This window comes from Fusarium odoratissimum (assembly GCF_000260195.1).
Source record: "Fusarium odoratissimum NRRL 54006 unplaced genomic scaffold supercont1.14, whole genome shotgun sequence".
Lineage (NCBI taxonomy): Eukaryota > Fungi > Ascomycota > Sordariomycetes > Hypocreales > Nectriaceae > Fusarium > Fusarium odoratissimum.
The window spans coordinates 672245-696149 of NW_022158700.1; the positions used below are offsets into that span (position 1 = coordinate 672245).

Consider the following 23905-nt stretch of genomic DNA (forward strand, 5'->3'; position numbering starts at 1 on the left):
AGAAATGCCATGTGTTTGTTTCATGGCCTGGGGAAGCAACATTTAGAAAAGACCTTAGTAACTTGACTTTCTCTCAACACTAAACAATCCATAAAAAACACAAACTAACCAAAGAATTACATTAAGTTTTTATATTTGTTATTTTTTATAAGATTTCTTAGGCGCAGCGTGTAGAATTCTATCTCTTCTTCAATCGTGGCTTGCTCTAGGGTAACGGCTATCCTCGACCAGACTGTGAAAAGCTCAGATCTTAACAACCATTGCCAACCGACCCACGCAGCACCACTTTTCTTAATCCCGCCGGCAATGGAAGAGCTTGGAATTTCGTCCCATTGTGTGGAGATAAAACAGTGACATGCCATCGTAAATTGAAGGGCCGAAAAACGGGCTCTCACCACAAAACCCACAGTGGAATATGGAGTCATTACCAAACAACTGTCTAATATACCCAGGGATATCGGAAGTCGGGATGAACAAACAACCCGAGTGCTCCAGGTTTCCCTATTCAAGCCTCTGGAGCAAGTTCACCGTGTGTCTTCTTCTGGCAGACCCCTTAATTTGTAACGCGCCGTGAAAGTGCACAGACTGCTAGCTGAATACGATGTCTGCGTTTCAGTTATGGTGTATCTACCTAAAAAGCTAGCCCGCTCCATAAACAAGAGCCACAATTGTCTGTCACTGCCAATGAAGCTTGTTTTTAAGCATTAAAAAAAGGGTGAATCTAAACTTAAGTTACAGGGGCAGCGTAAAATTGGTGCATCGTATCTTGACCACTCCCGGGCTAACCACGTCCGAAAAAAAAAAGAATATCCACCTGTCATAATTCCACTCTAATTTCCGGAGAATGAGAACTGGGGTTAGCTTCTGTTCCTTTTCAGCCCTGTTCATCGGACGATGTCACTGTTTGGGTTTACTGCGATTAAGTTTTTTCTTATCGTGATGTCTCGATTTAGTATGCTGGTAGTTAGTGGGTTGGTTCTCGTATGGAGGTCTTTGCGCGATGCAAAACAACCACCGTCCTCGCACCGAATACGCGTCGACTGATACAAAGAACTGGGGATTTACCATATATGATCCTGGCTAGTATGTTTTCCTCTCCCTGCGGCTCCATCCGAGAAACAGGTAGGCGGAGTACATGGTGACACGTTCTAGATTAGGTCGATGGGTGACTTGCTCTCATTGTGCGAATAATATTCCTCCAATCAGAGCGCTTCCTCTCCCAACGACACCCTTGGATGAGATCTGAAACATGAAGCCCTTACAAGGGCCATCACGAGAGGAATGCTCATGACGTTCTGCTATAAAGACTTCAGATTCTCCCTTCAAGTTTATCGTTTCTGTTCTGCAGTTCAATAGTCTCTCTTTACAATCTAACTTTCTACACTCTTTGACCCTGGTGGTTATCCTCTCTTTTACAATCTCACAAGATATACCAAACCCTCTTTTCAACCAACAACAAACCAATCCATCAAAATGAAGTTCTCCATCGTCTTCGCCGGCCTCTTCGCCTCCGCCACCATGGCCTCCCCCCAGGGCAACATCACCCCCAACACCATGGGCGCCCTCGAGCGACGCGCCTCCTTCCCCATCCCCGCCTCCAAGGGCTCCGTCACCTACAAGAAGGTCCAGACCATCTCCGGTGTCTTTGACGGCGGCATGAAGACCTACGGCCGCGGCGTCAAGTGCACTGGCCAGGCCGAGGGCGGTGACGCTGATGCCGTCTTCCTCCTCAAGAACGGCGCTACCCTCAAGAACGTCATCATTGGCGCTGATCAGATCGAGGGTGTTCACTGCGAGGGCTCTTGCACCATCGAGAACGTCTGGTGGAAGAAGGTCTGCGAGGATGCTCTCTCCCTCAAGGGCGATGGCAACGCTCTCATCAAGGGTGGTGGTGCCACCGGTGCTGATGACAAGGTTATCCAGCACAACGGTCTCGGAACGGTCACCATTGATGGCTTCACCGTTGTCGACTTCGGTAAGCTCTACCGATCTTGCGGTAACTGCAAGAAGATGGGTACCCGCAACGTTGTCGTCAAGAACGTCAAGGCCTTCAACGGAAAGGTCCTCACTGGCATCAACTCCAACAAGGGTGACGTCTCCACCATCACTGGAACTTGCGCTTCTTCCGTCAAGGAGATCTGCGTTGAGTACGAGGGTACCGTTCCCGGCAAGGAGCCCAAGAAGCTCGGCTCTGGTCCCAGCAAGGCCTGCAAGTACTCTTCCGTCAAGTCTTGCTAAGCGCTTTACGATTGTGGCCTCGCTGTTTACAGTCAGGCAGTAATACTGTGGAGGATGGATGGATGTTGGATAAGGGGTTAATAAGGTGCTTGAAGCACCTCTTGTTGAGGTTGGGAAAGCTACCAGTTCTGTACTTTCAACGTATATATCTCTTTACTATAAATACACTTCGTTGAACGAGAAACTATGAGCCTTTTTATTAATTGAACGTGTAGCAGTAGGAGTGTTTAACTGAAACTATAGGCCAAGTTCTCTATTTACGATACATGGCCAATTAGAACTTCTTGTAGCCTTGCCCAGAGACAAATGTCTGCTGCCAAACCTGCTGCTCCTTACCCTCAGCGAGCTCAACATAGAACTGAGCATGACCTTCCGCAGTTGCTCCACTATACATAGGCGTGCCATCCTCCTTTCTCTCATCAGCATAGTAGAACCTATTTTCTATTAGCATTCTTTCTCGTAGCAGTCTCATAGATCAATTCACTTGAAGCCTTTGTCCTTGTATGAAGTAGCAGCGACCTCAATGAACCAAGCAGCCGCAGCCTTTCCAACACCTAGCGACATGATTGATGGAATACGCATCTCATTCTCAATGTTTCCAGTGTAGATGTACGTCGGGCTGCTGTTGGCGGGAAAGTCTTTCCAACCTTTTACAGCTTCTTGAGCTGCGGCGTAAGCGCTAAAAATGTTGACTGTTCCACTTGTCTTGAAGCTGTCCAAGGGAACTTCGAAAATGTCGTTGGGGTCGTTGGGGCCGCCATGATAAGCTATTAATCAATTAGACAGAGTTTTAGTAACGAGTCGGGTTTACTGACCGTTGTAAATGACGACGTGGGGATGACCGAACTCGCTCCTGACCTTGGTAAAGGCCTGGATGACAGAGTCTGTGTCGCTAAGATCTGTAGGGATATGTAGCTCCTTGTCGGTTGAGGTTGCTGGGTCTTGCGATCGGGAAGCCAGAGCGAGCCTGTAGCCTTTTGCGCTAAAGGCTTGGGCGACACTTTTGCCGACCTTGGCACCGGCGCCGAAGATGAGGACGATGGGAGAAGACATGTTGTTGATGAGCTGTTAGTGTGATACTGAATGATGTGATGCTTGGAAATTGTGTGACGATATTGATGGTCAAGCGAGAAAAGGTGCTATTTATCTATACCCTCACACATTACCAATACTGCATCTCGACTTTTAGTAAGTGCATTTCTTGGTGTTTCATTGCATATGATGATATTGGTCAGCGATGCTCAGGTAATCGTCGAGCCATAAGCAGGGGTACCATTTGCTTATTCTGGTTAGACCCGAGTATGAATAAGCCTAATCTTGATCCCGCGCGCGCGGCATTCATTGATCTTTGTCATGAACCATGAAATGTGTAAGTAGTCATACTAAGTTATACAGTACTCTGCGACACGAATTGTATAATATGTCGCAGATGCGTAAGGAAATGTGGCTGGACGTGGATGGCATGATTGAGCATCACTTGTGAGGGTTGCACTCAACGTCACCTGGTTTTATCCTGCATGCGAATTTGATCAGACCAATCACCGCCAGTTCAGCAACTATTGTGAGAACTGGATCAGTCATGGTCAAGAGCAAGATAAAAGCTCAAGTCAATTGTCTCAAACATTGGCCGAAAATGAAACCGGGGTAAAGCGCCCGATGAACATCACCTCTCGAAGAGCTTAGGTACCTTAGAAAACATACTTCGAGCCGCACACTCACCAAGGAGGGAAAATGTATTATAAATAGTTTTCTTGCATTTATTTTTAAGTTTTCTTATGACTTTCTAAACCATCGTCTTACGATTTCTCCATAAACCAGAATCTTAATATTCCACCGAAGTCCCAGGTGCTTTGTTGAACGAGGTAACCCTGATGTCAAGGCGGATCTGGGCTCTCGAAGTATAACCACCCAAATTCTAGGAAGCGACTTCGATCTCGATATCGCATCGGAGACAGAGGCCTCTAATGCTGAATTTGAAGTGATCAGGATGAACATGTTCAGTACAGTTGTCTTCTCGAGAGCTCAGTTTGTGAGACAAAACTCACATGAGCCCTCATCATAAAAAGACTATCTTCACGCCAGACGAAGTCATCCATCTCTCCAAAGATAGTAGCCAGCTCAGACACAAGGATTGAGTATCGGGCTGCGATTGCCTAAGCTTGTTAGAATCTTCAAATAAACAACAACTGTCTTGTACGTAGTGTTGGTCTACCACTCGCCGCGATCCTTGGCCTTTTGGATCTCATTGAGGAAGATTTGCGCCATAGATCTCTGTCTCTTTTCCGAGAAGCCCTTCTTGTCCCAACCCATGTTGCGGATAACGTTGTCTTGTCGTAGCTTCTGATCTGACGTGCATGAGCTGATACTTGGCGTAAGCGAGTGTGTACGGGTGGTAGGCCTCGGGGCCGTGGGATCTCCGCCACAGCACATTTTGATGTGAAGTAGGTTTTGGGATTATGGGAGAGTGAAGAAGTCTGAGTGGAAGATGAGGAGAGTGGTAAGTGGTATTGAGTTGAGGAAGAGGATCAAGCGGATATAAAGACAAATTTGTGATGAGAATTTGGCAAGGTTCAGAGATTACTTATTCGTACTTGAAACATTTCATGCTGTTTAGAAAAGGCTGCTTTGTACAGGTATCGAAGTACCAAAAGCAAACCAAATAGAAGAAGTATAATTGGTTGACATGCTTTGATGCGCCCGAGAAAACTGGTACATGTAAAATTACTGGAAAGCATAAACAAGACTGACTTTGCGTGTTTCACGAACACTGCGGGACCAGGACACCTTTAATTGGCGGAACCACGAAACGTCTATACACAATCACTTATTGGTATAATATACTTCTCAATATGTTAGGTGCAACGGTAGTTTTAAAGCCAGGTGGAGAAACTTCTCCGCCAAGGCGGTTCACTCCTATAAGACCTGAATCTGTTACCAATTTTATATTCTTCTCTGTGTAAAGTAATTGTGTTAGAAGATCAATCACCTATAAAGTTCTGTCAAGGTTTGACTCGAAACTAGTGAGTATTGTATTGCAAGACCATTCATCAGTCTAACTATATTTTCATTTGCTGATTCTGTTCTGACTCGCCCTCGTACTGCTTTGGCTCTGTATTGGACCCCCTGGGTGATGCGCAATCCCCATATCGGGAATTCAATCAGATGAAATGATACCAACAGTGGAGAGCAAAGCGACGAAGGTGGTCAATTCACTGGCAATTATTCTGCTTACAGTACCACCGAGTTTCATCAAGTTGCATCGTACCTCGCTTGACAAAGCAGATACTCATATTGAGTGCTTCGCCACAACTTCCTCAAGCTCCCTTCTCATCTCCTCCTTCACCTCATCCGAAGCCCAGCACATATCAATAGCACTCTTCGCCAAGGTCGCCATATCATCATTACTAAACTCGCACATCTTCTTGACCAGAAGCCAATCATGCAAGATCCACGTATCTTCCATATAGGCTGGATCATCACTCCCGATAGCAATCGGAATACCAGCGTCGAACAAGATACGAATTCTGGGAAAGATTTCATCAACAGGCTCGTGGCGAAGATATCCCCAAGGCGTGAGCGTCATCCCAATGCCCCTTTCCTTGATGCGACGCATGATTTCCGGATCCTGTGCGGCGTTGATGCCGTGGTCGAGACGATCTGCGCCAGTTTCACCAAGGTCATTGACGACTTGACGGATATGTTTATGCGCGTCTTTGTTGCCGACATCGCAGTGCGCAGTAATGCGGAAGCCGTCGTTTCTGGCTTTCTTGTATACTTCTTCGAACATCAGAGGAGGGCGATCGTTCTCATCCGAGTCAAGACCGATTCCGACGACCATATCGCGGTAGGGCAGAACAGCATCGTAGGTCTCCATGGCTGATTCTGGTGACATGTCGCGCAGGAAGCACATGATCCACTTCGACTTGACCTGTGATTTGTTAGCAACAATCATATCCAAGATCGTGCTGACTTACGTTCAATCGCTGTTCGGCCTCTTCCTGCGCCCGACGGAAGCCATCCATCGCAGTCTTAAACGCAACTCCACGGCGGGTATGGCCCTGCGGATCAAAGAACGGCTCACAGTACCTCACATTCATACCAGCAACATGCTCAAAATAATTCATCGCAAGGTCATAAAAGTCCTCTTCAGTAACAAGAACTTCAAACCCTCCATAGTAAGCCTCAAAGAAGGTGAAGCTCTCTTCCGCGTTATCGATCTGATGACCTGGACGGGCCTCCATGATATAGTACGAGGCTCTGAGCTGCTCAAGATTGGTGTATACAGTGCCAGTGCGCTCGAGCTTAAGGGTCTGATTGTTGCGCTTAGCGAGTTTCCAGCGAAGCTCGGGAGTCAAGGTCCCTTCGATATGGACGTGGAGTTCAACTTTTGGAAGGTCAAGGATGAACTTGTCGTCCGAGTCTATGAGTTCTTGACGGAGCGACAGACGCTTCTCGAGGGGCATGGCGAACTCCATCGTGATGAGTTTTGGGAGTTATCCTTCTTACTGAGAAGGATAGGGAACTGATGGAATACTTGACAGATTATTCTTTGGTAGAATAGCAGAACTCGAGGATAATAGATCAGCATTTTATACTTGATGAGGTTGTAACGGCTAAGGAAGCTAGTCCCGAATAGGCTCTCGCGATCTCACCCACAGCAGGAATCATGAGACTAGACCCAAATAGGCTGTTCTTCAAGCAAAATACCTCCGATCATTCGGGGTAAACTTGGTCAATGAATCAGAAAATCATGGTGTGACTCACCTTCGGTTGATAATGCCCCGAGGCGTATTTGCGGATTTCAGTTCAGAGACTGCGTATATGATTACGGGCTGTAATACGCCTTGTACGATGACCAATTCAAAACATTGCTGACTTTGAGTAACTCACATCCCCTCGTAACCAATGCATTCGCAACATGTGTTCTCGTATACATGTAATTGTGTAACAGTGGTACAGCTAAGCCTCTGGACTCGGGTTTCTCAAGGGTTGGTCTTTAATATAGTCATGTATTGAAATTCCATTTCCTGAATATTTTATCCCTTCATTAGAATTACAGTGCTGTAACCCACTTCTTGTTAAGCTACTTCATCATGTCGTCTTGATAGAAGCCGTCGTCTTCTTAACGTGGCTCTGGTTTGAGGACAAGAAATCAGAGACTTGGCGACGGCTCATGCTCAGTGGACGAGCAACCCAGTCAATCACGCTGATGAGTGTTCTTATAAGATAGACCATCGGTACTCTCGCTGCTATCACGACATCTATGGCGGAACAGCAGGGATCGGCAAAATCACACTCATTCAGCTCGTTTATCTAGGCTTTCCCATTAAAGTCTACGTCCTCGGTCGCAATGGGGCTACGCAAAAGTCGTTTATCGAGCAGCTTCGTTAGTCTAATCCTCAAGCAGAAGTTATTTGGCTCAAAGGACAATTGTCCCTCCTAAGCGAAACGAGCCGTCTCTGCAACGAAATCAAGGCCCATGAAGAGAAAATCGACCTTCTCCTTCTGTCAACGGCTTACCTTCCCATGGGGCCACGCCAAGGTGCGTTAGATCGCGGAATTTACTGGTACGCGTTTATATCATGACTTACATGCTGGAAGAAACAAGCGAAGGTATTGAAAAGGCTTCCGCCATGGGGTACTACAGTCGCCTGTTCATCATAACCCATCTTCTACCTCTCCTCTCCGCCGCAGCCGCAGCCGCAGACCCTTCCCACAACTACGCGTGTAAGTTCTAAGACTATTTAAGAAAGAGGTAAGTTTCCCCATACTTATAGGCTAGGCCAGTCAATATTAGCTACCTCCATGCCTTAATATGTAAGACCAGATCTATAATTATCTTGGGTATTACGACCTCTTGAGAATAATAAATATATATATATTAACTTATTAATAATCTAATTAAATTATAATAGCATATAATCTTCACCCTATCGAATTCAGTCATGATTTATCTCTCCGCCCATCTCAGTTCAACGGAATTGGTTTGGGTCATCACCTTGCATAGCCACGATATACAACGACTTATATCCCCGCTCACAAGTAATGACGGGAGATTCACCTTACTGGGTCAAGACTGAGGAGTGGCATACAGCCGGAGAGCCTTTCCGCATTGTTCAGAACGTTCCTCTAGGGTGAAGATGAAGAGGCGGGACGACTTCTCAACGGCTTTCCGGAATTTGGCAATTATTGATTCATGACCCCAGCCCGCCCAGGTCACTATCAACCGAGCGGCCTCACGCGGCGGCGTGGCTTATCTCAGGTGCCATCCTCCTTGAATCAACGGAGGTTCCTCAGCTTAGCTCCGAAGCTCCAGGCATTTGATGGCTCCCGTTTTTCTCCAAGCCATCCAATAAGGTGAAGCGCGACTGCATGATGCAGGGGTCTCTCCAAAAGTTATCTAAGAACACCGAACTGTTGACTTCCCACCAAGTCAACAACGGAATCCATTATCTCAATACTGGACCGGAAAGCTACAATGTTTTGAATCAGGCTGTGAGGTTAGATATCTGTGTTATCATAAAATAAGAATGTATTTCGTCGTCGAATATGTATGTGGCTATATGAAGAGACAAGGATATCTCTGCTTGTTGGTTTGGGGGAGATCATGTCAAATTCCAGTGACCTGGCGCCTCGACCTATACCCCATTTCAACTGCAGGCAGGGTGACCTAACTAACCAACTGGGCCGCAGTCTTCTATCGACAATGTCAGCGAGGGCCAAAAGAAAGGAATGCAATAACTCATCAGTTCAAAAAGGGAAACTCTTAGACAGACACGCTCGGGATTCTGCAGTCTTCGATACCTGGGGTTGTTGGCTGGGCATACCTTGTGCGGACATAGCCCAACTCGGTGGCGTTACTTGAAGTGTCAGATGACGCTGCCGCTACGACTAATCTGACAAGCGTAGTAGCACTTTAGCTCAGCACCTCCGCATTTGTTCGGATCAATTGACGGCACCCCTTGCTAGGCATTTTGATCGACGCCTATAAACCAGGTCTCCTGGGTCTTAAATCCTCTAGGTCAATTGTTCCATTTTCTTGATTCTCGTCACTTACCTGTATGAACATCTTGCTAACTGCCTTGAAAAGATGACCATCGGAGATTTCTTTGATTTCAATAAGGCCGAATATGCACGTCGCATATCATTTTACGACGTTAATCGCTTGCGAAAGCAGGAAGTGGTCAAAATACGCCAACATACTGCTGCCATGTGCAGTATTACCACAGGAGCAGCAGGCGCACTGCTATCCGGCGGAGGTACCCTCCTGCTGAGTGCCTATGGGGCTCGCCGACTGTCCGTAGCGCATTCAAAACTTGAGCTTATACAAGCAGAGCTTACAAAACGCGGCATAGCTCTACACGAAATACAGAAGCGAGATATCTTCATCCCTGTTGGAGCATCTATTGTCGGAATGGGCGTCGGTGTCGGCATAGACGAGGCAGCCGCTGTTGCAACCAACACCATCCCCATGGAAGCGAGTCTACCCCCAGGGTCTTCTCTCACTGATGCATTGTCTACGAACGCGAGTGGCGTAATCAGTGGGGTAGCTCACGGTGTCACAGAGCAGACTCACGAGATGGGGCAGGCCATACTGAATATAGACAATGGCATTCCAGCAGCCCAGGACCTTGCAAGAGAAACAATCTGGGCTCCTGCGGCGTCTACCCAGGACGCCATTGGATTTCACGCTGGCATGGTTATAATGCAGGCCGTTGAGAAAGGATTCGCAAGCCTAACATCGAACCTGTTGGCAACGTGGACTATGGAAGCCCTGACTGGGGATGTTTCCAAGACCAAGCCGCCGGTATTTCGGGACACCCGGACAACAAGAAAGACTGTCCCCGCAACTAGTAAAACGCATATGTCCAAGTTTTGGCGGACTGAAAGAAAGTTTATATCATCTTATCTACTTTGGATGGGCATCCTTTGCTGGCTTTCTGGTGTATTTATGTTATTCTTGTATTGAGATGGCTTTCCTTGCGAAACAATAGTTATCTGGAAGAGGGCTTATCCTTGTAGTTACATAAAGACTTGCTAATACTTTAGCAGCTCCTGCCACATCACTTCCCAGGCACTGTTGGGACGGATATGATGAGGAATCGAGAATCCCGGGCCGGCAGCTGGCTGTATAACTGGATTGGCAACACGGTAATGAGTATCATCGCAAGGCTGATGAAACTTCTATCCACCACTGTGCAACAAGCTAGTGAAAGATGTTTGTACCTAAGCACGGGTGCAGAATACGGCGGGAGGGGAGTCCCGTTGAAAGATGGTCAGGAACGTGCTTTGAAGTCAAACAGGACGACCTGTGGTTCACTGTTTTCCATCGACGAAAGGCTGGAGCCCATATGGGAACGATAAGGTGCTTAGCGAACTGCAGGAGAAGCAGGCACCTGAAATAGTCTGGAGATGGACCGAGGGTATATTGAAGCTTTGTCAGTGACCAAATGGCGCAGTTTGACGGTTGTGTTGAGATCTCCCTCTAAAGAATTATCACGTCTTAACTATATTAGAGCAACATCCTAGACTCAGTCAAACTCACTGTCCCAAAAAAGGGAACAGAACCTCATCATATCTATCGACATACGACCACAAGATCTTGATTTTCCCATCCTCCACGACAAGCACGTCACCACCCTGAATGGCCGGTATCTGCTCATAATCTGCCTCACTACCCTCCGGGACAACCTCCCAACGTGCAGTGGCCATATTCTGGCATACACTGGCTCCTCCATTAGCTCGATGCGAGTACCCCTTCAACTGATCCAGTAGAATAGATGATCGGATAAGCAAGCCATCATGGCCGTGGTGTGTAGAGCCGTCAAAGTCGAACCAGACGATGTCCGGAGCGAATATCTCTTTGATAGCGGCGAGGCGTTCTTCAGGGTTGGTGTAGGAAAAGAAGTTAATATCGCGCTGGATAAGAGAGACCATGGTCTCTTTAGTTTCATAGCTTCCAACCGAGATGTTGATTGATTTGATTGGCATGGTTGCTGGACTGGCTGCGACTGATATTTGTTTTAGTAGATATATAGCTTGGAGGGGACGATGTGTAGGCTGTTGGCGACTATCTTTGTGGATTCTGTTATTTGCTTCTCCTTAATGAAAGGAAGTGTCCTACTTATAGTTCGATAATGATATCCAGGAGCTTCACGTGTGCTTACTGGAAAAGGCAAGGTCTAAGGCTCGTCACCGATCGCGACATGTCTCCTCATTCGGTTAGAACGTCTGCGCCGAGCTTTCGAATATGCTTACCTTCCCCCCTTCACGCAGCGAATCTAGATCAAGCAAAGCTACCTTATATTAAAAGGCGCGGGGTTATACCAGTCCGTGAGTCCGCGAGTCCGTGTCTAGCCGGGACTTACTGGTCGGAGCGTAGTCCGCAGTGTTACTGGGCGCCGTGTACCGTGTCGCTCTCAGATCTTTCCTAGATATATCATGGCTGTAATATGTTCATCCGATGCCAATGGGAGGGGAGCTAAGGGCCTTTCGGGAATCAGGAAATATGGGATGTCATTAAACCAGATATACCTGACGGTCCCTTATCAGAACAGGTCATAGTCCTATGTGCCCATCTAAAAACAGTGGTCTGAATACTAGCTATACCGATCCCTGCTGTATTCCATTCCAGGGCCCGAAGGGGACCTGCAACCCTGATAGGGTCACAACGAGGAAGGTCTTTATGACGCCGTGCATGTTAGGCTACCTACACGCCCAGGGACGAAACATCTCTCTGCAGTGCCTTTCCAGCAACCACGGGCGCTTTTGCCGGCAGCAAAATCACCAGTAAGCGAGCCCATTCATCGGTAGGATTATCCCATCCATGCATAGTTCCTTGCTGCACAACGACGTCTCCCCCGCCCACCAGTGTTTTGCTTCCATCGTCGAGGGCAAGAACGACTGCGCCTTTCTGGACGATGACGTAGTCTATAGAAATCGTGCGGTGCATATGTCCAGAGCTCCTGGGTGGGAAATCCACAATTCGAAAGATAGAACCATTGTTGATGATTCCAACCTCGGCATCGGCATTGTCGCCTGGAGATGAGAGATCGGCAGGAGAGGAGTCAGTGATCCACAAGCTCCTCAAAGCAGCGTCGTGGGGCACGATTTTGGCAGTGGCTTTGTCGTCATACTTGACAGTCGCCGGGCCTGCATCGTTATGGCCTGTGACAATGCGGCGGAGAGGGGGCAGGGGAGAAGTCATGATGACACGAAAAGGAGCAATAGTGTAATTTGGAGTTTCTGAGAATGCGGTTATCTTTCAAGATTAATTAGCCTATGTTTCTTAACATTGAAAGGCATCTTCTTGTCGACACTAGCCTCGGACTTTATATAGACTGATCGATCCAACTTCGTAGCTTGATGGGCCCGAGACCTAGGTTAGAAGGTTATATTTCCTCCAACAGGATCGAGGTTGAGACACTGGAACTCCAGATGCCAGACATCCCGTCGGATTAAAAAATACATAGAATTAATTATATTATTATGGAAAATATTTATTAAATATTTTTTAGCTATTTTACCTAAGGAAAGAAGTGCTATAGGGTAAGTCACTTTTAGCTATATAGTATTTTGTGCCACCGGCTTGTCTGTGCCACTCGCTTATCATGTGCATTATCTAAATTTAAATATCTCCTTTTTCCCAAGGACGAAATCTTCGGGCAGCCTTACCTGCTTAACTTCTTTGCATAACATATCCACTCCTTGAATGATCGCACAGCCAACTAGCCGACCTTCACCCGTTTTCGCATGGAAATCGCGCACAATCACTGGAAATGACAGACCATCCAACATCAAAACAATAGGTTTAGTGTTGCAACAATACTCAACACCAGGTGCCGTCACACCGCGAAACCCGTCATCCGTCCAAATGAGGAATCTTCCTTTGAATCTTTCGACAACTGCATCGTAATTGCGTAACCTGGTTTCGACACTTTCGTTCTTGCTTGCCAACTCCTGCAATTGCCGCTCCATTTGCGGCCTAAAAGCTATCTCTCTCAGTTTCACGGCTGCATCTCGCAACTTCGTCACCAAGGGCGCTATACTTGCGTGACTGTCACAGTCGAGAAGGATGAGCGTGCAAAATGTCTGGTAGTGCCAAGAAGCTCCCCAGTTCGTTTGTATGATGACATGGAGAATGTGAGTGATGTAAGATCCGACAGCACTAGCAGTAACTGCTGCGCGGTGTGCATCATCGGCGCCCACTGTGTTGAACCAGTAGTCGTTGTTAGTCTGCGACCACATTGGCGCGCCTGGGAAGCGATCAAGCAAGCTACTAAGATGATCCCAATCAAAAATGCAAGCGCCAATGAAAAAGCTGGCCATTGTCTTGCAGAACGTGTTACTCATCTTTGGGCGGAACAGGTTTCGGAACAGCTTAGATGAACGAGTATCATCGCCAGCAAGTACTTTAGAGATTCCTAACTCGTCATGTCCGAGACAATGCCACATGAGAATATCAAAATATGGTAGACATTCAGCAACATCAAGTGGGAGATTCTTTTCCTCTTCTGACTTCGTGGTCGAACGAAGTATAGCGCCTTTGGAAGCGGAGACCAGAGCACGATCACGGTCGATAAGGGAGTCTTTGCACATTCGCAGGAAGATACTCAATGATGCATCGTCTTTATCCTCATCCATAAGGATATAACGATGGCACAGAAGGTTGGCATTTAAGATGTGATCAAACTGCCAAAGCTCTTTTAGTATCTTATGGCCATCGCTCTTGTCTAAGTGACGGTGACCATACATGGTATCCAAAACATAGCCTTCTGCATGCAAGCGATGGTTTAGGATTATCATCTTCGGGTATGGCGTTTCGTCGACCTGGAGTTTCATGGGAACAGGTTCCAGGTAACTCAAATCAGCCCGCCTCGAGAAATCTGGCAGCCAGGTTGGCAGATGATCCTCCACACTTGCGTATCGGTAGGGATACCACCAAAGAACATCTGCCCAGCACTCATATTGTATCAGGAAAACGGCCAGACAAGCAAACAGGAGCTCAGGGCGCATGAAGTAGTCAGGTACGAATACCCTACGAAAGACGGGATCAAAGATCTCACGTAGGCCATAGACCAGATCTCGTGAATCCGTAGCATGAGCGGAAAGCTCACCATACAAACGGCGTGGTGCATCGTAGCCGTTGGTCTTGAGTCGACGAGAAATCAAGTCGAAGATGTGTTCGACGTCCTTCTTGAAGGCAGCGTGTGGTTTACCCATGACCTTGGCGACTTCAGACTGGAAGCCTTCTGGAGCATCAAGCTTGGCTAGGAGAGGCAATAATAAGTTGACTAGTAGCTTGAACTCTTGTTTGAGTACCGCATTGCTAATCGAATCACTGCCCCAGTACCATATGGGCTCGTCTGATGCGAGATAAAACTCTTGCCTTGTCCAAACGCGGCTCCACCATCGTTGGGCACACATCTCGAGGAAGCCTCTGCAAACTCTCCACTTGTCTAGACCATACTCTCGGCATAACTCCTCCAAGCAATCCGTAACCTCATCATCCTGGCGATTTGATACGTATGCTGTTGTCTCACGAGCGCGTCTGCGAAGAAAGCTGAAAACATCGTTGACTGGAGAGCCTCGTGCAGCCGATCCCGAGGTTCCGAGGAAGACGACAACGGCTTTCGCTAGACGATAGATCTCGCCCATTTTTCTAACCTCTATTGAGCGTTCTCTCAAGTTTTTTTGATTGATGCAAATGGCATCAATCCATATTCGTCTTTTAACATCCGTTTGGCGCAAAGATAGAAGGGCATCAAAGAGATTGGGGTTGACTGTCACATTCAGGCCATTAAGTCGGACAGTTTTTGCTGGATCTGGCAAGCCCCACACATATGACAGTGCTTCATATGCATCCCGGATTTCATCCAAAGAGACCTTGATAAGGTTGAGCTCAATTTCGTTCGAAGTTCCAGGAAGTATTTCCACCAGACGGATTGACTTCTGGTCAAGTGGGAGCTCTGGATAGATTTGTTGGTTCCAAGTTCTGTAATTGCTGAGCATATGGTTCAGATTGTCTTGCATCGGGGTAGGTAGTACTGAAGGAAAAGACGACGTCTCAACCGTTTGATGACCGCCATGTTCGTCAGATTGGGGGTTCTTGTGATCACTGAGCTTGTCCGACTGCGCGCGACCGACCACCTCGTCGCCCATTCCCAAACCTTCCTGGTTTGAGTTTAAGAAACTCATATCGTGGTTCGGCAGCGCAACCTTCAGTGAGGATATAATATATTCCGGCACAGAGACATCATAGTCTTCAACAGCTGCAACAGTTGCGGTACTAGGCCGATGTATTTCGGCTCGTTTCGAGGCTGGAGCTATACGATTCGCTAGCGCTTCAACGCCTTTAATCATATGTTCGCGAAGCTTGTGAGTTTCTTCGCGATCTAGCAGCTTGCTTTCATCTTTGGAGGGATCATTTCCATGTGTTTCTGGGAAAGCAAGGTTAATACCTTTAGCTATCCCTGCCACTACTTGATTTTCGGCATCTTGGGCGAGATTTTGACTTTCTTGACCCTTGGCGCTTACGGCTGGATTTTGAATTTCCCTTTCAGGTGTAGAAGGCGAGCCTTGGTCTACTCGCTTGCGTCCCGGAGCTAAAGGATATGCGGTCAGATCTCACGCTGTCTGGTGGATTGGCTGGACAAGAGCTATACCTACCAAAGCCCAAGCTGTTACGGATGCTAAGAAAAAGCCAGTCTAGTTTTTCTTCTATCTTTATGCGCCTCAGGATGGCGAAAGCCCAACCGAACATGATCGGATTACTTCTGATTTTGATTTCGCTTTCGATTACGGTGCTAACAGCGGCGGGAGCTTTTCATGGGACCTTGCGTTGTTGCGATCACCGCTTCAGCAAGAACTACAGTATAGTATTATACTGTACTGAGATAGGCCGCCGGGCGTAATAAATGGTATTGTATTGTATTGTATTGTACTGAGGTAGGTAGGTAGTTATCACGCACCCTGACCTTTCCCAAGGGGTATGCAGGTGTTAAGAACCGAAAAATCTAATGGAGGAATGATAGACGAACAGGTTCTCAGAAAGGACGATACGCGGGAACGTGTTGCACTTTTGAGATGGAGGTTGACGACTTGATTTGGGACTATAGGCGGGGTAAACCTTATATATACATCCAGTATATGAACTACAGTTGTATAGCGTATTCTGTATCACAAGAGTTCCAACAAAAAGAAGTGTGGTGTTTAATGACGTGACAGAGGAGCTACTGGAAACATAGGCGCTCCTTAATAATGATAATAGACTAAGGTGCAGGTCGATAGCGATGGCGATATAGCGTTCCATCAGAATCGATTGATCGATACGGAACTATGGCCGGACAACAGGTGGGGATGGGCAGACGAAACCTCCCGTATGAGGATTCAGCTGCAACACAAGGCAACGTAGACGGCTGCCGTGCCATCACGTAAGTTCTCAGCCGATGTCCCATGCTTTTATGTCGCTCATCAACTTGCAATGGCTGCGATGGCACGCACTATCGTGGTGGCTTTCTTCCAAGAGCAGGCTTCCACCTCAGCGTGACGTGTTACCCTATCTTGGCTCCAATGGCTGTTCGTCGAGGAATCTGCAAAGTCGTCGTACAGCATACCATGGCGACTTGGGGAGTCTCCGCAAGTCGACTAGTTAGGTAGGTTCAGTCCAATGAGACTGTAGGACCAATCTAGAACAGCACCAATGCAACCCATTACTATTCCACGTAGTCATTAGTGAGGATCGCCGCGATACACAAGCCGCCATCGATGACAACTATTGGCCCGTAGGAGCTCGAAGGATACACAAGAGTCTTCCACATGTTTCAAATCCTCTTGCTTCGACTCTTGGGGAAAATTCATTCGCATGACTGTCTGGACGAACCTTGTCAACATTTAACCTTAGATGTTTATCCATGCATGTGATGCGGCAATAGAATACGAGAAGTTGACAGTGTGGATGGAATTCCCCGAAGTCAGGTGAGTTAAAGTTAAGATGATGTGCAGATCCAAGATTGGCTTCCATGCCCTTAGCGCAATGATAGTGTCCTCCAGTCTGCCATCTCCTATGGCTAACTGGACATTTTGTAGTTTTCGTCAAACGTTTTATTACTGACGAATCTCATATAACTGGAACATTGCGGGTAAGCAGGATGAAGAAGCGATTGGTTCCCAATTTAAGCAATATACACTGGTAAGCGACTTCCAAAAAGCCCATCCTTGTCGATCTGAACATCAAGCTTATGGAAATCGTGGAGGAGTAACCAGCATATCATGCGAAAGATAAGTACACACCAGACATCACTAATCTCCTGCTTCGCCTTGGACTCCCAGCAACCCTCAGTGTCCACTCCATCATCGTCCAGTTCGTCCCCATCGCCAGCCAGACGAGCTCCAAATAAGGTCCCAGTGCGCTGGATTCTTTGTGGCTCGTTCTGGTGATTTTGACGCTTCCGTTGTCGATCAAGCTCGCTGCATATCTTCCAAATGACGTTCTCACGTACCCAAGAAATGTACATATCTATCAAAACAGCATGCCTTTCTCCATAGGATGCTGGGTCAAGTCGTTGAAGTTTATGAAACATCACTTTGCGATACTTATGGGCCATTTGCTGTTTGTTGATTCGATGGACTTTCGGTGGCTGGTCGGAGGATCTGAGCAATTCCTCCTTCTCAACTTCAGTTTCAGAACAGCCTTCAGCGGACTCTTGATCGGTATTTTGTGAATTGAACATGCCCAAGACCTCCTGAAGGTGTATTCGCAAGACGAACTGAACTAGACGTCTTTCTCTAGGTACTCTGAGAAACATGTCGCATTTCTCGATTGCGGCGTGTAGTGACGTTATGACAGCCCTGCAGTATAATTTTGGCTCTTCCGTTCTTTGTCCAGGTAGGAAGTATGTCGTAAACTGATCTTGCTCCTGTTCCTGGTTATGCTGCTGTTGGGAAACTCTGATCGCCTTCTCGGACGCACAAAAACTCTGCTCAACCTTACCAGCTTCGCTTATGATCATGCTGATCTGATCATTGTTGTTGAACATTGCGTGGCTCTGGGTCTCGACTGGAGCTTCTTGCATTTGATAATTGGCAGCCTCCTCTAGAACAGACTTGTAGGTGACCAACAGGGTCCGGACGGAGAAAAATTTTCGATCCCAGTGATGGATCGTAGGGTTGGGTAGCATGCGGAAAGCAGTGTTCTTTATTTGTAGCACGATACCAACCATCCCGAGCATCTCAAAAGCCACTGAGGGTAAGTGAGCCTGAAGCATTTGTGTAAGACTAAGAAGCTTATTGACGTACCTGGGAAAAGATGGCTATACCGGGTGTTCACGGATGGTTTCGAAAAGTATTTGACTGTCCTAGTATTGCAGCCAATAGTCTTTAAAGTTTCTGCCATTGCAGCGAGACTTGCGAGTTGAAGAGTTCCGAGGTCTTTCGGCTCATCGGCGTACATTTTGAAATTTCTCAGGCGGAAAATAGTAGGGCAGTATCCAAAGCACAGTTCCTTAACGTTCTCGTTTGGGATGATACGGTTCTCCTTGAACCAAGTTTCGCCCATTTTATGGGAAGAAAAAACTATACCGAGGTCGTCAACATTAGCACCAGTAACGAGAAAGCCATTGCCCTGTGCACGATACCGGTTTTCATTTCGGTTGAAGACCCTCCAGTGAATGCCAAGCATAGCGATGATCTCAACTATATGGCAAATGGTTGAAGTGGCGTAAGGCTTCTTCATGTGCTCTGGCATGGTGTCCCACGATTTCTTCTTCTTCTGCATACCCACGGTGAGAGTATGTAGGTTATTCGCGTCGTTTCTGTCAAAGTTGTCCAGGAGTGGGGTATGGGAAGCCCTGTTGCACCACTCGTTATTGGAGACATTATAGCCGAAAAACTCTTCTGCCTGCCATTGTCTAGATTCCTTCTCCATTCGCTGCAACGCCATGAGCAGCGCGAGCCATGTTGCAAGCTCGTTATCGGCTGTACGAATGGCCTGACGAGTCTCCCCAGCCTTGAGGCTCCTAATTCGTTCGTCATACATATCTTGACTCCACGTATAAGTCTTCTGATAGCTCTCCCATGTCCCGACCATGTATGTGATCTCGTGGCGACTGACTTCCTGAGGTTCATCCTGGAGCTGAAACCTGGACCATACAAAGCGTTTCAAACATCTCAGAATACTTTGCTTTTGTTTCTCCCTATGAGGACCTAGGGGGCCCCTTTTGTTGCTTGGAGCTGAAACGAAAATTACTGGAGTCTGGAACTCGACTTCAAAACGAAATTCAAACAGCCGCAATCGGCGGTGGGTAAATTTGGACCATTTACCCATCACTAATTCCTTACACGAGGCGTAACCGGTTGCGGAAGCATAGTATTGCTGAAGTGCCTGAAGCAATGCTATGACGAGAGCAAAGCCTGACACAACCAGAGCGACGCATGCGATGATGAGCTCAGTATTGCTGACCCCAGCAGGAGCATTTGTAGCACCGTTGGAACTCATGGTGTTGCTGGTATGCTGCGAAGGTCGATGAACCTGTTAGCTTGCCAGAGCGTGATTTGGTGACCGCGGTAATACAGTGATATTTTTAGGCGCCCATTGGCCCCTCTAGAAAAACAAGAAGGAGACGGGTCAGGCTCTCGCGCTTTATCTGGCTGGGTTAAGCACTTGTGTAGGATTTATCTCGTTTATTCCCGATGGGAGCGCAGCGACCACGGGAGCCTATTAAGTAGGGCCCTTAACTGGGAAGATAAAACCTATGTCTCCACAGGAATACTGCGTTGGCTGAGATATCTTTCTTCCCCGTATCACGTCTCCAATTTTCAAAAGAATTGCCAGAAAGGTACCTTATCCTCCTACAAAATGCAAGGGCTATTAAGTATTTTTCTTTCCAAGTCAAAAACCCCCTTTCCTACTTGATGGGCCCCCGTAGGAGTGACCACTAGGAATCAACGAGATAGAATCCCCCACATGTCTATTTCGTAAATTATCTCGTCCCTCCACCACACCGTGGCTGCTATTAGACCCCACTGTCTGCAATAATCACATGCCTAGCGGGCCGGAAGATCAGCCTCTTTGATCCTCAATACGAGCCTCGCGCCATTGACTACGCTATCCACTTTATAAACATATCTCGGCTCCGTAGCGACACGGAACGACCATATTCACGGCAGCAACACTGCGCCTCTATCATCCTCTACGACAAGAAATTCAACATCGTTGGTTGTCCCGATTCATGGAAGCAGAGATAAGGCCGTTGACAAAAACTTTTAGGAAATGCTGGCACCTAAATTGATCGAGTATCGACAATTTTAACTTTCAGTTATGCTGACACTGCCCAGGTTTCTGCTCCCCAAAGTCGAGAAAAGAAAGGAAAGAAATTTCATCCTCTAATGAAACCTTGGTAACTGGGTTAAGAAAGCTTGTTTCTCGCCTAGGGGATGGCATTTATGATTGGATTGAGTCCCTACAACTGACCCTATTAGAGCCCTTGATATTATACTTATAAATAGATTTATCTTACAGCTTAAGACGACTTCCCCTAACTAGAAGCCCTATATAACGCTCAAAGACTGGAAGAAATGCATTTATAATACGATTTTTATTGCCTACGCTGAAGAAAGTTGGGCAAGGAAGAGGAATAGGTCAGGGAAGAAGAGGACATCGAGGATCCAGAAACATACCAAAAATACATATAAAGAGAGATCAACTGGGCCTGGAGAGGCATCAAATCCGATTGCCTAGCTTGTCAGGGCTTCAGGCAGGGGGAATGCAGGCCATTAAAGGTCAGAAAAAGGAAGCTATCTCGATGAGGTCTCGAGGAATGCAGGCCGCACCAGTCATCATGGAAGGGGTAAACAGACCGAATACGGCTGCCAAGTCTGTGATGTAGCTATTTGTAATGATCCGAGCTGCTGGTACTTCTAGTACATGCCAAAATAGGTGTGTGTGGAAGTGCCTTCAACTCCCTTTATTTTGATTGGTCCTACGCCCTTGTCGGTACGGAATTCTTGGGCTTTGCCACCGAAAGAGATAGGATAGTGGAGACACTGTTATGTGCTCTTTATCGCGAGTTTACCAATAGCCAACAGCACAGCATGAAAGTGTGTTAGAATAGAATTTAGTGACGCTGCCTTGCCATCAGGAGTGAAGAACGTCAGCGACTTACTAATTATGGCGATGGCTCAGGTTGAGGCCTTCAGTAGCTAAATGGTCCATTGCGAGCCTAGGCCTTTTGCTCCCGAGCTTAATATATTAACACCACCCTGCCTCATTTTTGACAATTAATACGAGGTAACCAGCCTAGAATACCTCATGAGAATATGTATGCGCTTGCCTTAATAACGCAGGATACCCTGATTAATCCTCTCAGGGTAAGCGGGTGGCGCAAAAGTCCTTTCGTTCCTCAAGGCATAAGACCTCTTGTCAGTTTATCCCTTAAGGCACAGCTTAGATGGTCAGGATATGTCACTCTATCTTAGACAGGAGGCCATTTATAAACATACACGTCAGACACCGATTGCAAAGCAGCGGACCTTTTTGTTGTATTCGGGATCAACTAACTAAGACGCTTCATTGCGCAGTCGCCTACTTTGGTTATGCTTTGGAATTTTTATTCGCGGTGCTCTCGACCTACCGAAGGAACCGCAGGAACAATACAGTGGATGTATACTTCTGTGACCTAGTGACTTTCAGGTGACCTCATGTAGGGTATAGTTGGTGAGAGACTCTGCCAGATCTTGGTGCTCCGCTGGGACTCGGATAAGGCTGCGACTCTACTCAGCGGGCTGAGCTACGATTGGACCTTTGGGCTGGTTGAGGTTGGTCTGTGGCTGTGGCTGAGACTGGGGCCCTTCGTTCCCCATGGAATAACTAACTTTCTCTCCAAATGCATGTGAATGGGTGTGAGCGAGAAGTCTCATACCTTAGCTGCGTAACACGATAATAGCCTCACAGTTGCATATCTTATATTTCTGAAACACGCGGCATATGTAGAACTACCCAACCTCAGGCCATCCACCCACCAATTGGATACCCACAAACTACGGTCTGAACCTTGAGAGACTGAACAGCAGTTCAAGCTCGCAGTTTAAAAGACTGTCCAAATCAAGTTGAAGCCTCAAAGGCTATCATTACAAATGATGACACGACGGTCAAACGATAAATTTACAAGCCGAGCAAAGCATGTTACCGCACTTGGGGTAATGGTTAGGTAATATCAACCATCTAAAGCTACTTTGCCTAGGGGTTTTCTTCTAACTAACTATATCGCTAGGAAAAAAAGAAGAGATAAAAAGGGGCTTACAGAAACGGAGAAGCCTAAGTTATAATACTCTCACAATTGGGAGCTTGGGGTTCATGTTAAGGTATGTGCTGTCATGCTGATACATACGCTTGTCACGTTGTGCTTCTTGTGTAAACCCTGTTTCCAGCAGACCCACTGGCGCTTTGAGCCTCCTCCAATTGCTTCGGCTGGAAACTGCCGTCCATGTGGAAAGATTATAAACACCGTCGAGCAGATCCATGCTTATTTCGGCCATTTTATGCGGTGGAAACACATCGTGTCACATTTCCTGGCGTTTGACTGGACGGTACAGAAGGTGCAAACATCTATGGTCTTTTCTCGATTCGACCGGCTATTTGGAGACTACCGTCCCATCAAGGCGAGACTCATAGTCCCGGATCTTATGACAACCTTTCTGGCGGATGGTGCCTTAGGAGCGGAGCAACCACTCCGCGCAATCGACAAGTATCTCGATGCTGTTAGGGCGCAGGAGAAGCCTCGCGACTTGAGAAAGCGCGGAAGAACCCTTAGCACTGACGAGCAACGTCTTGTTGAGTGTTATGATATGCTCGAAGACTTGGTTCTTGTGGCAGAACACAAATGCATCTTTACGACCGACCATTTCCAAATCGGGAATGGCAGCGGATGTACGTATGCTCGGTGATTTGGTGGTTATCTTACATGGATCGTAGGTCCCGTATATCTTACATAAAGTGGAGGAGAATGGGAATGAGTATAAGCGAATCTCTCAGTGCTATCTACATGGGTGGATGTATGGAAACTCGCCACGGGATATTTTTGGTAAAGATCCGAGGCAGTATCCTGAAGTCAAGGTTAGATGGTGGGAAGAGGACCCCGATGAGTTTATATTACTTTAAATATCGAGTTCCCTAGCACTTTATAACAACATCAATTGTAACATACATGATGAGCGAGCGACCCGGATAAGCGAGTGGCCCACTACTACTACTGTGCGCAGTCATGGTGGTAATTCGAATAAATATAATAAATCTGGCCCGTGGACATTGCTGGGTTATCCTGGCGGTTAATAGGCGGACGGGTACCCGTGCTAGTCCTGTAGTCTAAAATTAATTAATAATTTTAAAAAATCGATTAGTATAGAATAGATTTAACTTTAACTAGGGGTTACCTTAAAATTCTAGTTAAGAGCTAGCTATATATTTAGGTAGATTAATATTTTAATAATAGTATTTTTTTTTTTTTAAGTTTACAAGTTAGCCTTAAAAGGTATATCTAAGTATCTCTAAAATCTAATATAGTTTAAATATTTATTACCTCTTAGGAGGTAAAGCTTTATTAAGTTAATAGTATTATAATTAGCTGCCTTAATTATAGCCTAAACCTAGCTATATATATACTAGCTAAAAAGC

At 46.7% G+C, this 23905-nt stretch overlaps 10 protein-coding genes across 10 annotated transcripts; 3 read left to right on the forward strand and 7 right to left on the reverse strand.

Moving 5' to 3' along the window:
* Positions 1-1273: 1273 nt before the first annotated feature.
* Positions 1274-2430, forward strand: FOIG_09066 (pectate lyase E). The gene has a single exon (XM_031209251.1). It carries the CDS (start codon positions 1474-1476, stop codon positions 2236-2238), a length of 765 nt encoding a protein of 254 aa, XP_031061288.1. The 5' UTR covers positions 1274-1473; the 3' UTR covers positions 2239-2430.
* FOIG_09067 (uncharacterized protein) lies at positions 2416-3498 on the reverse strand. Its single transcript, XM_031209252.1, has 3 exons — positions 3054-3498; positions 2723-3005; positions 2416-2672 (listed from the first exon to the last, which is right to left on the reverse strand). Exons 1-3 carry the CDS (start codon positions 3289-3291, stop codon positions 2513-2515), a joined length of 681 nt encoding a protein of 226 aa, XP_031061289.1. The 5' UTR covers positions 3292-3498; the 3' UTR covers positions 2416-2512.
* Positions 3499-4446: 948 nt separating this feature from the next.
* Positions 4447-4668, reverse strand: FOIG_09068 (uncharacterized protein; the record flags this gene model as incomplete). The annotated part of the gene is made up of 1 exon (XM_031209253.1): positions 4447-4668. One exon carries the CDS (start codon positions 4666-4668, stop codon positions 4447-4449), a length of 222 nt encoding a protein of 73 aa, XP_031061290.1.
* Positions 4669-5251: 583 nt separating this feature from the next.
* Positions 5252-6786, reverse strand: FOIG_09069 (adenosine deaminase). The gene is made up of 2 exons (XM_031209254.1): positions 6213-6786; positions 5252-6166 (listed from the first exon to the last, which is right to left on the reverse strand). The coding sequence occupies exons 1-2, from the start codon at positions 6711-6713 to the stop codon at positions 5525-5527; spliced, it is 1143 nt and encodes a 380-aa protein (XP_031061291.1). The 5' UTR covers positions 6714-6786; the 3' UTR covers positions 5252-5524.
* A 2400-nt stretch (positions 6787-9186) lies between these two features.
* Positions 9187-10915, forward strand: FOIG_09070 (uncharacterized protein). The gene has a single exon (XM_031209255.1). The coding sequence runs from the start codon at positions 9329-9331 to the stop codon at positions 10205-10207; it is 879 nt and encodes a 292-aa protein (XP_031061292.1). The 5' UTR covers positions 9187-9328; the 3' UTR covers positions 10208-10915.
* On the reverse strand, positions 10780-11275 carry FOIG_09071 (uncharacterized protein; the record flags this gene model as incomplete). The annotated part of the gene is made up of 1 exon (XM_031209256.1): positions 10780-11275. Exon 1 carries the CDS (start codon positions 11227-11229, stop codon positions 10780-10782), a length of 450 nt encoding a protein of 149 aa, XP_031061293.1. The 5' UTR covers positions 11230-11275.
* A 672-nt stretch (positions 11276-11947) lies between these two features.
* Positions 11948-12445, reverse strand: FOIG_09072 (uncharacterized protein; the record flags this gene model as incomplete). The annotated part of the gene is made up of 1 exon (XM_031209257.1): positions 11948-12445. One exon carries the CDS (start codon positions 12443-12445, stop codon positions 11948-11950), a length of 498 nt encoding a protein of 165 aa, XP_031061294.1.
* Positions 12446-13099: 654 nt separating this feature from the next.
* On the reverse strand, positions 13100-16000 carry FOIG_09073 (uncharacterized protein; the record flags this gene model as incomplete). Its single annotated transcript, XM_031209258.1, has 3 exons — positions 13100-13222; positions 13249-15842; positions 15907-16000. 3 exons carry the CDS (start codon positions 15998-16000, stop codon positions 13100-13102), a joined length of 2811 nt encoding a protein of 936 aa, XP_031061295.1.
* Positions 16001-17411: 1411 nt separating this feature from the next.
* FOIG_09074 (uncharacterized protein) lies at positions 17412-19732 on the reverse strand (the record flags this gene model as incomplete). The annotated part of the gene is made up of 2 exons (XM_031209259.1): positions 17412-18478; positions 18535-19732. The coding sequence occupies 2 exons, from the start codon at positions 19730-19732 to the stop codon at positions 17412-17414; spliced, it is 2265 nt and encodes a 754-aa protein (XP_031061296.1).
* A 2876-nt stretch (positions 19733-22608) lies between these two features.
* Positions 22609-23178, forward strand: FOIG_09075 (uncharacterized protein; the record flags this gene model as incomplete). Its single annotated transcript, XM_031209260.1, has 1 exon — positions 22609-23178. The coding sequence occupies one exon, from the start codon at positions 22609-22611 to the stop codon at positions 23176-23178; it is 570 nt and encodes a 189-aa protein (XP_031061297.1).
* Between the last annotated feature and the right edge of the window lie 727 nt (positions 23179-23905).

Excerpts from the sequence above, each read along its gene's own strand:
- FOIG_09067 (XM_031209252.1), bottom strand. The coding sequence starts at position 3,291 with ATGTCTTCTCCCATCGTCCTCATCTTCGGCGCCGGTGCCAAGGTCGGC. Across the intron at positions 3,006-3,053 it reads CCACGTCGTCATTTACAACG|CTTATCATGGCGGCCCCAAC; the intron begins GTCAGTAAACCC and ends ATTGATTAATAG. Across the intron at positions 2,673-2,722 it reads TACAAGGACAAAGGCTTCAA|GTTCTACTATGCTGATGAGA; the intron begins GTGAATTGATCT and ends AATAGAAAATAG.
- FOIG_09069 (XM_031209254.1), bottom strand. The coding sequence starts at position 6,713 with ATGGAGTTCGCCATGCCCCTCGAGAAGCGTCTGTCGCTCCGTCAAGAA. Across the intron at positions 6,167-6,212 it reads AGGCCGAACAGCGATTGAAC|GTCAAGTCGAAGTGGATCAT; the intron begins GTAAGTCAGCAC and ends AACAAATCACAG.
- FOIG_09070 (XM_031209255.1), top strand. The coding sequence starts at position 9,329 with ATGACCATCGGAGATTTCTTTGATTTCAATAAGGCCGAATATGCACGT.
- FOIG_09066 (XM_031209251.1), top strand. The coding sequence starts at position 1,474 with ATGAAGTTCTCCATCGTCTTCGCCGGCCTCTTCGCCTCCGCCACCATG.